At 26.6% G+C, this 14,724-nt stretch overlaps 1 protein-coding gene across 1 annotated transcript in view; it reads left to right on the forward strand.

Annotated features, from left to right (window-relative positions):
* Positions 1 to 14,724, forward strand: part of LOC136092356 (uncharacterized) — a 31,964-nt gene continuing 17,240 nt past the window's right edge. Inside the window, exon 1 of the mRNA XM_065820413.1 lies at positions 1 to 411. Coding sequence (XP_065676485.1) covers positions 103 to 411 — 309 coding nt within the window. The 5' untranslated portion in view covers positions 1 to 102. The remainder of the gene's footprint in view (positions 412 to 14,724) is intronic.

Here is a 14,724-nt window from a genome sequence, read left to right on the forward strand (position 1 = left end):
GTCAGATTAGGTTTTTGATTCTATCATCTACCTATTTTATATTGCTAACCTCCGAAAATTAATATCTATTAAAAATTAACGTAAATTTTTATTCTACAAAAAATGGCTTTTTCAATCGAGGCAGATGTTCATCAATTTTATGACGATATTATTCGTGGGCAAAACGATATATCTTGTGAAAAATGGAAATTGGTGCCTGATATTTTTAAAAATTTTGAGGACGTTACAAAACAAATTAAATTAGTAAATCCGATGAGATATTTAGTTTATGTAATAAAGAAATGTAATAGCAACGATCCTAACGAAATATATAAATGTATTGAAAAAATCCAAAAATCACTTAATTGTCTAATGTTATATTGCATAAATATTATAAGAAATCCAAAAAAAAGTGAGTTTCAAATCATCAAGGTAAAATTGATTTCATCATATTTATATATTAATTTATTGTATTATCATAGAAGTTATCATATAAAATTAATTTTAATATCATATTTATATGTTATTTGTATTAATTGTATTACCAAATTATTCATATTATTACAAGAGTTATGCACTTTAAAATATTAAATGCTAAAAGTGAAAACATTTTATAATGATTTATATAATTATAATGTTACATTTGAACGCATTATTTTTAGTGTAAAGGGTAACTTTTAAGCATAAACCAAACTCTAATTTAAAGTCTATGTATCATACACACTTTTGGACTTTTGGTTTGTACACTGTTTTGTACTTATGTCTAATATTATTGTAATTATGTCAAATATTACCCTTTTGAAATTATGTCAAATATTACCCGTGAAAATTATGGTGATATCTTGAGACCTGAGATAGCGATTCCTGAGCGCAACAAAAAACATTTGATTTTTGACAAAAAAACACATAATTTTCATGAACTTTACTCTCTTATATTTTTTTTTATAATAAAGCTAGAACTTTAAAGTTTTTTGCATCAATTAGTTTGACTCAACATCTTTCTAACTGTATATAGAAAGTACAATGTTTAATATGGCTTCTTTTATATATTATTCATGTCCTAAGACCACTCTTGATAAAAAACTTGCCATGGGACACTTTTTCAAAAGTAGTTTTTGAAGGTAAGATTTCCTAAGTACCAAACACATTAAATTTGTTTGAAAATTTACATATAGATTAAAAAAAGAATAAGGAATCTAATGGAATAGGGAACCTATTTAACATTTATACATAATTTCTAAGTTGTCAGCATTTAAAAACTTTAAGGTCGGTTTATTTTAAAAAAGAAACATTTTCTAAAAAGGTTTTCTGTGAAATAAGCAACTATAGCCTTTTCTCTATTCGAATCAAGTATTTATTTATGTTTTCTTGAAGAAATGGTACTTAGAAATATTGTTTAAAAATTATGCATATGTTTTTATTCCTTTGCGTATAGTTTGTTTTGATTTTTGCGCTTGATTTTTTATGTTTTTTGTCTTATTTTGGTGCGATTTCACGCCCAATTTTCCATACTTAAAGACAAGGCGTTTTTTTCAAAAAATCATCAGTTTTTCCAGCACAAAAAATGCAATAACTTTGGATCCAATTAACTTCTAAAGTTGAAAGACCATTTTTTAATTCTTTTTAAGCTCTATACAACTATGTTTATTATATATAAATATATTGACAAAAAAAAAATTCTCTGGAATGGCTACCTGAAAAAAAATATCTTTAAGTCTCTACCCCTACTTAACTCCAAATGTGAAAGCAATAAATTCGTACTGTTTTTTATTCAAGAATTTTTTTAAAAAATTATATTCATATTTATCAAAAAATGTCATATTTCATTCTGTCAAAAAATCTACTACAAGAACCAAAACAGTTTTTTCAAAAACTCCAATACTAAATTGTAATTGTTTTTAATAATCATACCTATTTTCTGATGCCTTTGTGACTATGGCAACATTTCGTTTTATATGCTTTCTATGACAAGAATATTGGACTACTTAAAGGATTGTCATTAGCTATCAAAATATTATTATGTAAATAGTTATATATATATATATATATATATATATATATATATATATATATATATATATATATATATATATATATATATATATATATATATATATATATATATATATATATATATATATATATATATATATATATATATATATATATATATATATATATATATATATATATATATATATATATATATATATATATATATATATATATAGGGTTATGACTTTTTTTCAACCCCATGCTCCTGTACTGTAGTTTGATGAACTTTTACCTAAAAGCACGAAATGAACTATTATCTGCATATCTTTTGAAAAAAGTTCACCCCGCCATTGAAAAATCGATTTTGACATAAGTACTACTATGTGTTTAAATGTATTTAGAATGTCAGTCTTTCACAGGAAGATGTGCGATTGCACGCCATTATATGACCACGCCAAAAATAATTTGTTTTAACAATTTGACAACAGCTTTTGACATATTTTCAAAATTTAAAAATGTGTTACAAAAACTTACTTAAACTTATCTAAAAAAACTTTAAAAATTGAAAAAAAAATCTTAACAAAAATAAAAAAGATATTTAACTAAAGCAAAAATACACAAAAAAAAAAAACTCATCAAACTAAAATGCTTAGTCTATTCAATTTATGCATTAAAAAACCACTTCATTCTTTGTTTTAATATTTGTACTTTGTTTTTTGTTTTTTTAATATGTTTAAAGATAAACATTTATCATAAAAAATACATAATTATACAAGTAAGAAAAAAACAACAGTTTTTAATACTTATTATAAAAATTCATTAGAAGTGTTTTGTTACTTTATTAAAAAGTGTTTCGATAATATAAAAGCATGCAAGATCAAACTTATTTAATTATAACAGCTTTCTAAAACATTTGTCTTTTTTCTTCAACAAAATTTTGTTTATCTTTTCAAATGTATTTACTTTAATTATTCTTATATTAAAATTCGATAAAAAGACTTTCGATGTCGTAGAATGTCATCGTTTATAAAAACAACAATTTTTTATTTTTAATAACGTTTATTATAAAAAATGCACACTTAAACAATTTATATATTATAAATTAAAAAAATATATACAACTGCCAATTATACTTTTAAAAAAACCATTATCAGTAAATTGTTACTTTATTTAAAAGCATTTTGCTAATATAAAAATATTTGTTCAAAGTTTTGATGTAATTTATTTTACTTAAGGTATAATTCAGAATATTTTTCATTCAGCACGTTTTTGAAATGTTTTTTGAAATAGCTGCGGTTAAATTGTCAAAGCAAAATGTAATTTGCCTAGTCATATAAAGACGTGCAATTGCACACCTTCCTGGGAAAAACTGAATGTCATAGTCATGTAATACAATAAATTTCCAATCCAACAATGACTCAACAACAAGACTATTGACCTTGTTCGTGCTCTTGCTTGTTGCAAAGAAGGAATAGAAGGTGTAATTTGTCTTTATTTTTGCATGGCGAATACATTTCCTTCATTACTTTGACGCGCTCTCCGCATTGATTACTTCTGGGGATTTTAAGAGCTTAAAGCCTATTAGTATGGGTTCAGTACTTCAGCCAAGTTATTAAAGTCATTTTTGTTGTACAGTTGGTCTGTAAACCAATGGTCTGCCCAGCCTTACAATATAAATTGACACTCTCTGCAGAACTGTCTTTTTTGAAGGAATTAAAATGAAGGCCAGGATTGCTAGTATAGCTCTGGAATTCCACCTCGCATTGCTGATGTTGGGTAATTTCTGAAATCTGATCAATGGAAAATGTCCCTCATCAAAAAATCGGAACACTCAAGTGAAATGAAATAAAAATTTCATATCTCTCCAGCCTGATGTTTCAAGAATTACTTCTATTCCGTTATCAAACTGTGTTTTCAGTTTGTTTCTACTCCTTCAACAGTTATTCATTTTTATATGCGCGTCTATTCATTTTTATATGCGTGTTTATTCATTCTTATATGCACATTTATTCATTCTTATATGCACATTTACTCATTCATATATGTGCATTTATTCATTCTTATATGCACATTTATTCATTCTTATATGCGTGTTTATTCTTTCTTATATGCGCGTTTATAGGTGAGTCAACCACCCATAAAATCTCTAATATAATTTTATATAGACAATAAATAGGCTTTTATGTGTTTATATAGATTTATTCAAAATATAAATTAGGTTGTTGTTGCTATTTATTTAAAAAATGATTGCTGAGTCAGCGCTGGCCAGCTAGCTAACTACTATAAGGCAGCACTTCCATTGTTGAAACATTACAAATTAAACTAATACTCTTGTCACAATTTGCAGACGACTGTAAAATTGCTAGCGCACCTCTAAGCGAATAATCATATGTGCTGTAAGTGTGCAAATTAAATCTAGTTTCATCCAAATGAATGTTTTACAATTGAAATTCCATTAACTTTGCTCGGAAATGTGTAGCTCTCATCAATAACTTGTGTTGAGTTTTGTTCTTCTGGCACATGCACAACACACTTTCTTGAAAAATCTAAGCGTTTGAGTTTTCTTGAAATAGTAAGCTGAGACATATTGAAGCCTGCTGCAAAAAGATTTTCTTTTATTGCTTCTTGCGTCCAAAAATTGTTTTCTTGTACGCATAATTTAATAATATATTATATTTGAGCGCTTTTACCTCATTTTTTATCAGAAAATGACTTGAATGCAGTCATGTCATTGAATTCTCCCCTGTTAAACTTAACAACAAGATTTTGAACTGTGTGCATAGATAAATTAAGAGAAGTGGAAATGCTTGTTGTAGATTCATTTCTTTAAACTAAATGCTTAATCATTTTAATGTGCTATTTTCTAACATTTTTTCTTGTTTTATGATTTGCACAGCTATTTTCTCTTCCATCCATAGGGTAAATATTTGAGTAATAATGATAATTATAAATAATTAAATTTAAATCTAGATAAATGAATATTTAGATAAATAATAATTTAATCAATCAATAAATATAACAATAAAATTAAACAATGATCTAATACTAAATTAAATAAACCACCATCAAATGTAAAAAGTTTTCATCTTGAGTATTTTTAACCTCATTTACCAGGAGAAAAGAAAAATTTGTTTTGAAAAAACTGTAATCGTGGCAAGAATGTTAGCTTGATTTGTGCTGTTTCAACAATGGGAGTTCTGCCTTAAAAACTGGAATACAGATTCATTTTGTACTTTTATTACTACACTGTTGGCACCAGCAATTAGGAGTACAGATGTGGAAGCGTTGGTGTTTGGTATGGACAACTGTAAATTCCACTGGAGTCTTTCTATTAGACAAACACAGCCTCTCATGGCATAGCTATTAGGTATCTGCCAGCATACACGCCACAGCTTAATCCAATAGAAGAATTTTTTTTTTTCTTTATTAGAGCATACTTACCAACAGGGAGAAAGACCTTAAAATATGGATGAGGTAATCAGGAAACTTAAAAATAATATGGGAACAGAGCTTAACTTAATTTTATTTTACAACCATATATGTAGTTACATAAATCCAGCGCTATTTATTTTTAAATAAGTAGCAGTGGCAACAACCTAATTTATATTTTAAATATATCTATATAAAAACATAAATGCTTATATAAAAGTTATATAAATTATTAGATATTATATAAAATTATTATATATTATTTAAAAACATAAAAGCTTATATAAAAGTTTATATAAAATTATATTAGAGATTTTATGGGTGGTTGACTTGCCTATAAACGCGAATATAAGAATGAATAAACACGCATATAAGAATGAATAAATACGCATATAAGAATGAATAAATGCGCATATAAGAATGAATAAACACGCATATAAAAATGAATAAACACGCATATAAAAATGAATAACCCTGTAAGATACAACAACACCATTCTTTTTTCCAGTGTTAACGCTGGTGGTATCTGCAACAATCATCTGTATTGAATTCCATAGGTGAAATTAATCGAGGACTTTAGAAATTCCTTAAGCAATAGTTTTTCCCCTGCCATCTACCAAGCCCAGGACATCCAATTTGATTTCTCTTCTTTCATATTTAGGGACAACCACTTGATAATCAATTTCGTTGATGTGCTTGCTATCAAATTGTAAGGACTAACTTTCCATACGCAACTTTTCAATCATTTCTTTTTCTCAGCTTGGTTGCCTCTTTGATTATTGATTTGTAAATAGCTGATTGACATGAAGTTAGGATTTCAATGCCTTCATGAGCCAATTGCTTGCATATGTTAGCAGCTTTGTTTGTTGATACTCTTGTGTAGTTCACCAAGTTGACTGCAATTTCGCTTTTATGATGTTTTCTGCTTGGTGTAGGAGTAGTTTCATCTTCTTCTTCATCATCATTTTCATATTCACTGCCATCAGCCTCAGAGTCAGAATCACTAAAACCAGGATAGTAATATGATGAGTTGGATGACCTACTAGAAAGTTTTTGTCTTTTAGAGGGATGGATCATTTCTTTACTGGTCACTTGGCCTGTAGAGTATCTCACTGTTCCTTTGCTTTCCACTTGGAGATGGTACAATCGCTTGTCTTCGGAAGATAACCATGTTCCATCCACTTTGGTAATATCAAAAATTTCATCAAGGGGTTCGTAGCTTCCCTGCTTGACACATTCATAATAACATTTCAGTATTTTATCAAGCTCGTATAACTTGATCAGATACATGAGGAAAATTCAGTTTATTCTTCCACAATTTGTTGACTTCTTTATTATTTGCTCCTTTCTTCCTTTGATGTTTGGTCCAAGGAAACAGTAGCGTCCAATAATTTGCTTTTGGAGGGGCATTCTGCACTTCTCTTCCAGTGAATACAGGCTTGGACAGAAAGGTGTGCGATTTCATGCGATAGTATGACCACACAAACAGTTTTTATTTTTAAATCATTTTGAAAGCTTGACCGCGGCTGTTAAAATGCTTTGTTTACATTTTTAAAATGCGCCAAAAAAAAAAGTATCTAAGCTATGAGAAAACTTAAAAAAAAACTTACATGATTATTTTATATTTAACTTATTATTTTATATTTAATATATATACATATATATTAATATACCTATATAATATATTTATTTTTTTAATTTATAAAGTTATGCATATTTTATGATTATAAACGCTTATAAACTAATTCTATAATTTATTTTATAAACGTCGTTCATAGAAAATGTAAACATTTTTTGTTGACGTATTTCTCACAAAAGAAACAATTTAGTTATTTTTTCTTTTGTTTTTACTACGAAGAATTGTTAAGAATCTTTTTTTGTTAAATGCGCGTATTTATTTAACAATCATTAGAAGTAAGTTGTTACTTTTTTTAAAAGAGTTTCGTATAATATTATAAAAACATTAGCAACGATAAAAGTTTAACAGTTCCAAACGTAATTATAAACTTAATTTAGCGTTATAGTTAATTATTTATTTTAGTCAAGTATTTTTTCGGTTTTTTTTATTTTAGTTTCAGTTAAGTTTTTTTTATTTTTCATTATTTTCTTCTACAAAGATTTCTTTTCTTTTTTCAAAATAAATTTTGTTTAAGTTTATTTATTTAAGATAAAAGTTTTTTGGCGCATTTTTAAAATGAAAACAAACTAATGTAAATGTAAACAAAGTCTTAACAGCCGCGGTCAATTTTTCAAAATGATTTAAAAACAACAAATATTTGCGTGGTCATATTCGCACTCCAAATCGCACGCCTTCCTGTCCAAGCCTATGAATATTCTCCCAAAGGGACCATTCTTCTTCTTTCGTGAGAGTCTTAAAATTTTACCAGATTATTGGCTGCTATCGCTAGGCTTGAACATCGCCATGTGTTGCTTCTGTAATAACTATAAAATTAGATAAGCAGCTATATACACAGTCTAAATTGTTCTAGAATATTCTAAATTGTTCCAGAATATTCTAAATTGTTCTAGAGTGTTCTAAATTGTTCTAGAGTATTCTAAATTGTTTTATAATATTCTTAATTGTTCTAGAATGTTCTAAATTGTTCCAGAATGTTCTAAAGTTGTCCAAAATGTTCTGGGATTCTCCAAAATGTTTTAAAGTTTTAAACACATCTAATCTATACAAGTTTTAAACAATTTTCAGCAAAGCTACTGTATTAGTATTAGCAATTACAAGATTAAATAAATGACCATTCGTAATTTTAATTGCGGGGTGACCTTTTTTTACAACCTAATGGAATTGAACATGTTTTCAATGTTTTCTAACAAAAGTTCATCGATTTATGACAGGAAATTTATTTTTTAAAAGTCAAAAAGTCATAACTCTAATATATATATATATATATATATATATGTATATATATATATATATATATATATATATATATATATATATATATATATATATATATATATATATATATATATATATATATGTATACAAGGGTTGAATTAAGTAATCGCGAAATGCAAAATCCGGAAAAATATCTGGTCTTAAAATTTTTATTTTATACAAAACCTTTTTTTTATGTTTTTACGGGGCAAATCAACTTAAATTTGTTAGCAAAAAAGTTATCAAAAATAAAACAATAAACTTACAACTACAAAAGAAATAACACTCTAGTGAATAATTGCATTATAAATGTAATAACACTATAGTTGTGTTATAACTTTTATAATGCACTTATAACTTTTAAAGTTCATTCTTTGTTCAAACAACATTAAAAATTCCAAACTTTAATCAAAGTAGAAAAGCCTCTAAACTAAAATATAGTTGCTAAATATTTAAAATACTTGAAACAATTTTTAATAAATATTAACAAATAGGGTAGTATTTACAACTTAAAAGTTCATTAAAATATTAAATAAAATAATTTTTTTTTAGCACAACTAAGATCCACTGCTAAAAAATGTATTCAAACAAATGCCTTTTACAATGAGATGCTACAAGAGTTAAATTAAGTGATTACAAATTGTGATATCTTGAAAAATATCTGGTCTTAAAAATTTTACTTAATGCAAAGCTGCGTACTTTGTTTTCAAGGAGCAAATAATTATAGCTTGTTAGTGAAAAAGTTATAAAAAATAACACAATAAACTTACGACTACAAAAGTAATAGAGTAGATGTTCAAATAATAATTTAAACTTATAAAAGGAACTTAAACAACTTCACAAAAATGTACTGTATAAAAAGTTAAGCATTATAAAAAATGTTACTGATGGTCCCTAAAAACACTCATTAATTTTAAAATCAACCAATTAAAACTTTTTGTTGGTTGATTTTAAAATTAACGCGCATTTTTACAGACATTTTTCATAATGCTAAGCTTTTTATAAAGTACGTTTTTATAAAGTTGTTTAAGTGTATTTGTAAAAGTTCCTGAAGTTTTTAATATTATTTGAATATCCACTTTATTTTTTTTAGATGCTTTTCTACTTTGAATAAAGTTTGGAATTACTAAAGCTGTTTGAACAAAGAATGAGCAATAAAAGTTATAAGTACTTTATAAAAGTAATAACACTATTATAGTTTTATTACTTTTATAATGCAGTTAGTGACTAAAGTGTTATTACTTTTGTAGTCGTAAGTTTATTGTGTTATTTTTTATAACTTTTTCGCTAACAAGCTATAATTATTTGCTCCTTGAAAACAAAGTACGCAGCTTGTAGCATCTCATTGTAAAAGGCATTTGTTTGAATACATTTTTTAGCAGTGGATCTTAGTTGTGCTAAAAAAAAACTATTTTATTTAATATTTTAATGAACTTTTAAGTTGTAAATACTACCCTATTTGTTAATATTTATTAAAAATTGTTTCAAGTATTTTAAATATTTAGCAACTATATTTTAGTGCTTTTATTTTTAGTAGTTAATATTATTTTTAGTAGTTAATAGCGTGGTATTTTCAAAATTAAAATAATAGTAGTTAAGCTTATTAAAAACTTATGTCTTGTAGTCAGAAAAAGCGTTTAATAAGCCTATTTATTATTACTAGCTGACTGGACCCATAAAAATATTGGTCTTTGTAAGTCTATTCCACACCAACTTTTTCTAAACTTTTTTTTTTGTATATCCTTACAGTCCAGACCCATAAAATACAGGTTTTCACCAAGCTGACCATTTCTATACTTGTCTATCCTACATCAATCCTTTCTATACTTATTCCTTATTTACTTCAATATTTTACAGTTAAATGATTCATTCTAAAAAATTGTTTTAAGAGCAAAAAAATTAAAAAGCACACCTTTTTTAAAAACTTCGAGATTATAAAAGATTTATAAAATGGTTTGGCTTACTCCAAGGCACATTTCTTCGATGGCTCATTGGTTTAGTGCACTGTCATCAGTCTTGTTTGTGGGGGGGGGGGGGTTCAAATCCTCCCCGAAGCGTAATAAATTTTGAAATTTTTTCAATCTTGCTGTATATATTTATAGCAAAAGAAAGCTTCTGATTATTAAAATAAAAAATATCTTGATATAATATAATATATATTATACAAGATCGTTCAAAACACACCCGACAAACTCAACTTAAGTAAAAAGATGTTTACATTTATAGGCGTTTGTACCTAATGCTATACAAGTGATGGGAGTAAGAAGATGATGTAGTTTTAGCAAACAGAAGTTATCAAGAGAGGGGAGAGTCATGATAAATCTAAAATCGAAGTTTCAAATTTTTTGCTTGGATAAGACAACATGTTTCGTGTTTTTTTAGTCTCATTTTTTTAAATAAAACAATTCATATCAAAACAGTTTAAGCAAAACAGACTTGTAATTATTAGAAAAGTTTTCTTATATTTTCCTTTATAAAATGTTATATAAGTGGATTTTCACATTTGCATGTGACATATTTGTTTATTGTTACATTAAATGCTATGCAATAAAGCTGCGCCTATCTATATAAAATTTAAAATTTTGATTAATTGTAATCAGTATAAGAGGTTATAGAATGATATAATAATGATAATATAATTTTTTAATTACATGCATAAATTCTATAGATCAATGGTTTAATGCCATATTATCTGTATTGTTTTAATGTATGGTTCAAATCCTATACACAATATATTTTCAATTTTTTCAATCTGGATGTATATATTTATAGCAAAAAAATGAATGTAACAAAAAAGGGGATTAGCTATAAAATTAGTACGTTTTTAAATCTAGAAGTTCTTGTTTTAGAAAATAATATTACCAAACTGATAAATTGATTGCATTACAAAATAAAGCCAGATTTCGATTTTGAAGTATTTACATTTTAATTTTGGAATATTAAACTAAATTTTTATTTCTTTCTGTGTATAGTTTTAATAATATGGTGTTAGTTGTTAATAAATAAAGACTCACCAAGACTTTTTTCACCAATTTTTTAATTTAATCTTTCTTTTGGTAGTAGAATTATTTTATGGCACTTGAATCAATAATCTCTTCTCACAAAAAATAAAATGTTTGTTTAAATATACAAATAGCTAATTTAAATTGTTTGATAATTTATTTTTATTCTCAGAAAAAACTGTTTTATAATCAGTTGGGCCACTGATAAGTACTTTAAGTAGTAAACTATCTTTGTACACCCAGTTGATACAAGATTCATACTTCATTCTAAACCAGAAGAATAGTTGCTTGAATCAAAATTGTGACAACGTTTACAAATTCTTAATTTATTAAACTAAATTTTTACACCAAGGGGCCACCCATATATTGCGTACACACCGAGAGGGAGGAGGGGTTGTCTCAAGTTGAGAAATTTGCATATGAGTAAAGGGTGGGGTGGGGTGGTAGGGTCCAACAAATGTATGTACACAAACGTAAAAATTTGAGGTGGCAGTTCACAATCACTTTCCCATTATTAAAAGGCAAATGTTGCTCACGTTCATGGCTGTTAAAGGTTGAACAGCGCAAAAAAAAAGTTTGCATGCGTGAATGGAATTGGGTGAGGGGGTTAGAACACAGAGCATATGAAACTTATATGAAGGAAGGGGGGAGGTAAGACCACCATGCATACATGCGCATAGGTGGTCTTACTTCTGATGATAATAATTAAATGGTCATCTAACATATAAAATAAATGTTATATATAATGAAGGGCAATGCATTTTTTATACTAACTACACAAACATAGTAGATAATACCTATCAAACAAACCAGTTGCTCTGATCATAAGTTAAAATAGTAAGCTATATTTTTACATACAATTGATGCTAGAATTATATTCCATTCTTTACCCTGAGTGAAGGTTTTGCATGGGTATAATTAACTTTTGAAGATAGGAATAGAATGGCAACTACCTAATATATAAAATCAATAAAAAAATTTTTAATTAAACGTTACACAGACATATTAGAACTGAATAAAATTCTCTTATTTATAAATTAAGGATCTTATATATTTTATCTTAGATATAATTTTTTTTTTAATTTTTTGATTATTTAAACTAAACTTGATGACCACAAACAAGACAAAGACCTTTAATATAAAATAAAATGAATAATATAAAACAAATTTTTATTTAATTTTTTATTGAATATTTTTAAAATTTTATAAGAATTCTATAAAACAAATATTTGCCACACTCATAACACACAATACACTTTCTCACCTTAGAGGCTTGAAGCTTCCTATCAGTTTTGCTGTGCAATTCAAAGTATTTTAAAACAAGACACAGCTTCTGCTCCTGATTTCTTACTAAATGCAACTGTCTTAATTCCTTATTTACGCTATTATGCAAACAATCTCCCTTCTCTTCACTCAGTAACCTAATAGTTTCATGCAATTTTACAAATAGTGGCGCAATACAAATGAGTTCATGCAATTATGGATTTTAAATCCAGACTTAAAATCCACAAATTTTTTTGGACAATACAACTCGTTTATTTCCTGAAAACAAATATTGCAATATTGTTGGCATTCCTATATTGAAGAATAACAACCCTCTCACTTTGAGACTTTGTCTAAAAGCACATTGTTAATGTAATTAGACCTGCTTTATCTGTCAAGCTTTAGCCACTCTCCCACTGTCATAAGATAGCATTTCTTTCTTTTTTCTAGAAATACTATTATAATCAATGCTCAAACAAGCTATTATCTCTAGCTTGATCAACTAAAACTCATTATCTCTTGATTTCTTTTTCAGCAAATTGCATCCTTTTACTGTATCTATTCCTTCATGTATAAAAATATTTATTAATACAATTTTTTTTCCTTGCACATCTGCAAAACCTCATAACTCTTACCCATCTTCATGTGTTTCTTAAATATACAACCTACAAATTTTTAAGTCTTTAGTTAACCGTTACCTTGCTCTTAACCCTATCCTCTATTTTCTAGTAATTCATAACTTAATAGTGGTTACTTGCAACCTTGTTGGAAGTAAACTAGTTTTAAAAAATATATAAATATAAAAAATGACTGGAGAAGTTGTCTTAGACGAGATCTCTTAGAATCTCTACTTTGGATAAGTGAAGAAGGTCCTGAGATTGACAAATTTGAACCTGTTACTGCTATGGACGAATGGTATAATGATCAAGTTAGACGATTGTCAGCAAATTTTCATCGTTATCCGGAAAAAAGAAAAAGAAAGTCAGGAAAAACAGACATTGATCTAGCGACAGTTACAATATCGGATTTGGAAGAAAGTGAAAGCGAGGAAGAAAATTTAATATTCTAAGCATTAAACTAGTGAAATGATTACAAAACGATCAAAATATTTACAATTACGATCTAATACTTTTTCAATTAGCAATCAAAAAAAGTATTAGATCGTAAAAGATTCTATTATTTAGACACATTTTTTTCTTTCGCTTTTGAATGAAAAAAGTGAACGCTAACTTTTATTAAAAAATACATTGAATGAAAAAGCAATAGATAGAAATATCATGGGAATTTGATAAGGTTACTTAGATGAGAAAACTTACTTAATAAGAATTTAATTATCATTCTTGTTTGTGATTGTGCGGGTTTTCGTGAAACATTTTCATTTTCGTTTAACATGTGATCACGATAATGTTTTTGTCATTTTTAATAGTTTTTTATAACTGTTTCAAATTTATAGATTGTTTTGTTGGAGTTTTAAATAATTTTTTTTACTGTTAAAAATTTATAGAAAATTAAATATTCTAGTTCTTTTAAACAGTTTAAAATATGTAAATAAAATAGAAAATGAAATAATTAATTAAAAGAAGATTATATCAAGTTCATTGATTTTACAAAAATACAGCCGTTTTAATACAATATAATAATAGTAATAATGTAAATTATAACTAAAGCTACTTTACAACCACTGAACGTAAATATTATGACATCATATGCAAAAATTAGACTTATTATATATGTTATTATAAATAAGTTAAAATAAATAATGCCCCCTCCCCTCCGGCGGGAGTGGAGGAGGGGTTACCGAGCAACAGAAAAATCGCGATTAGATTTTTTTACGTTAATTCGAGCCCTGAGCGGTGAATTGCCTGTCTATAATGGATATTTATTAGAAAATATTAGTTTTCTTTTTTATTGAAACGATTTGTTATTATATAAATATTATTTTGTGTCTTCTTATTTTCATATTTAAAAATTTTTTTTGTTACTCTTCTTTGTGAAACATTTTTTTTCTACTTTGAAAAGTTTAAAAATCGCATTGAAATAACTTTAAGCGAGAAAGCAAGTAGTTGTAAGAAAAGACTTTTGTAATTAAAACATGAATGAATGAGTTTGATACTTTTAAAATTGTTTTTGTGTTATGTAATTCAAATTTAAACGAACAAATTT

This window comes from Hydra vulgaris, chromosome 15 (assembly GCF_038396675.1).
Source record: "Hydra vulgaris chromosome 15, alternate assembly HydraT2T_AEP".
Lineage (NCBI taxonomy): Eukaryota > Metazoa > Cnidaria > Hydrozoa > Anthoathecata > Hydridae > Hydra > Hydra vulgaris.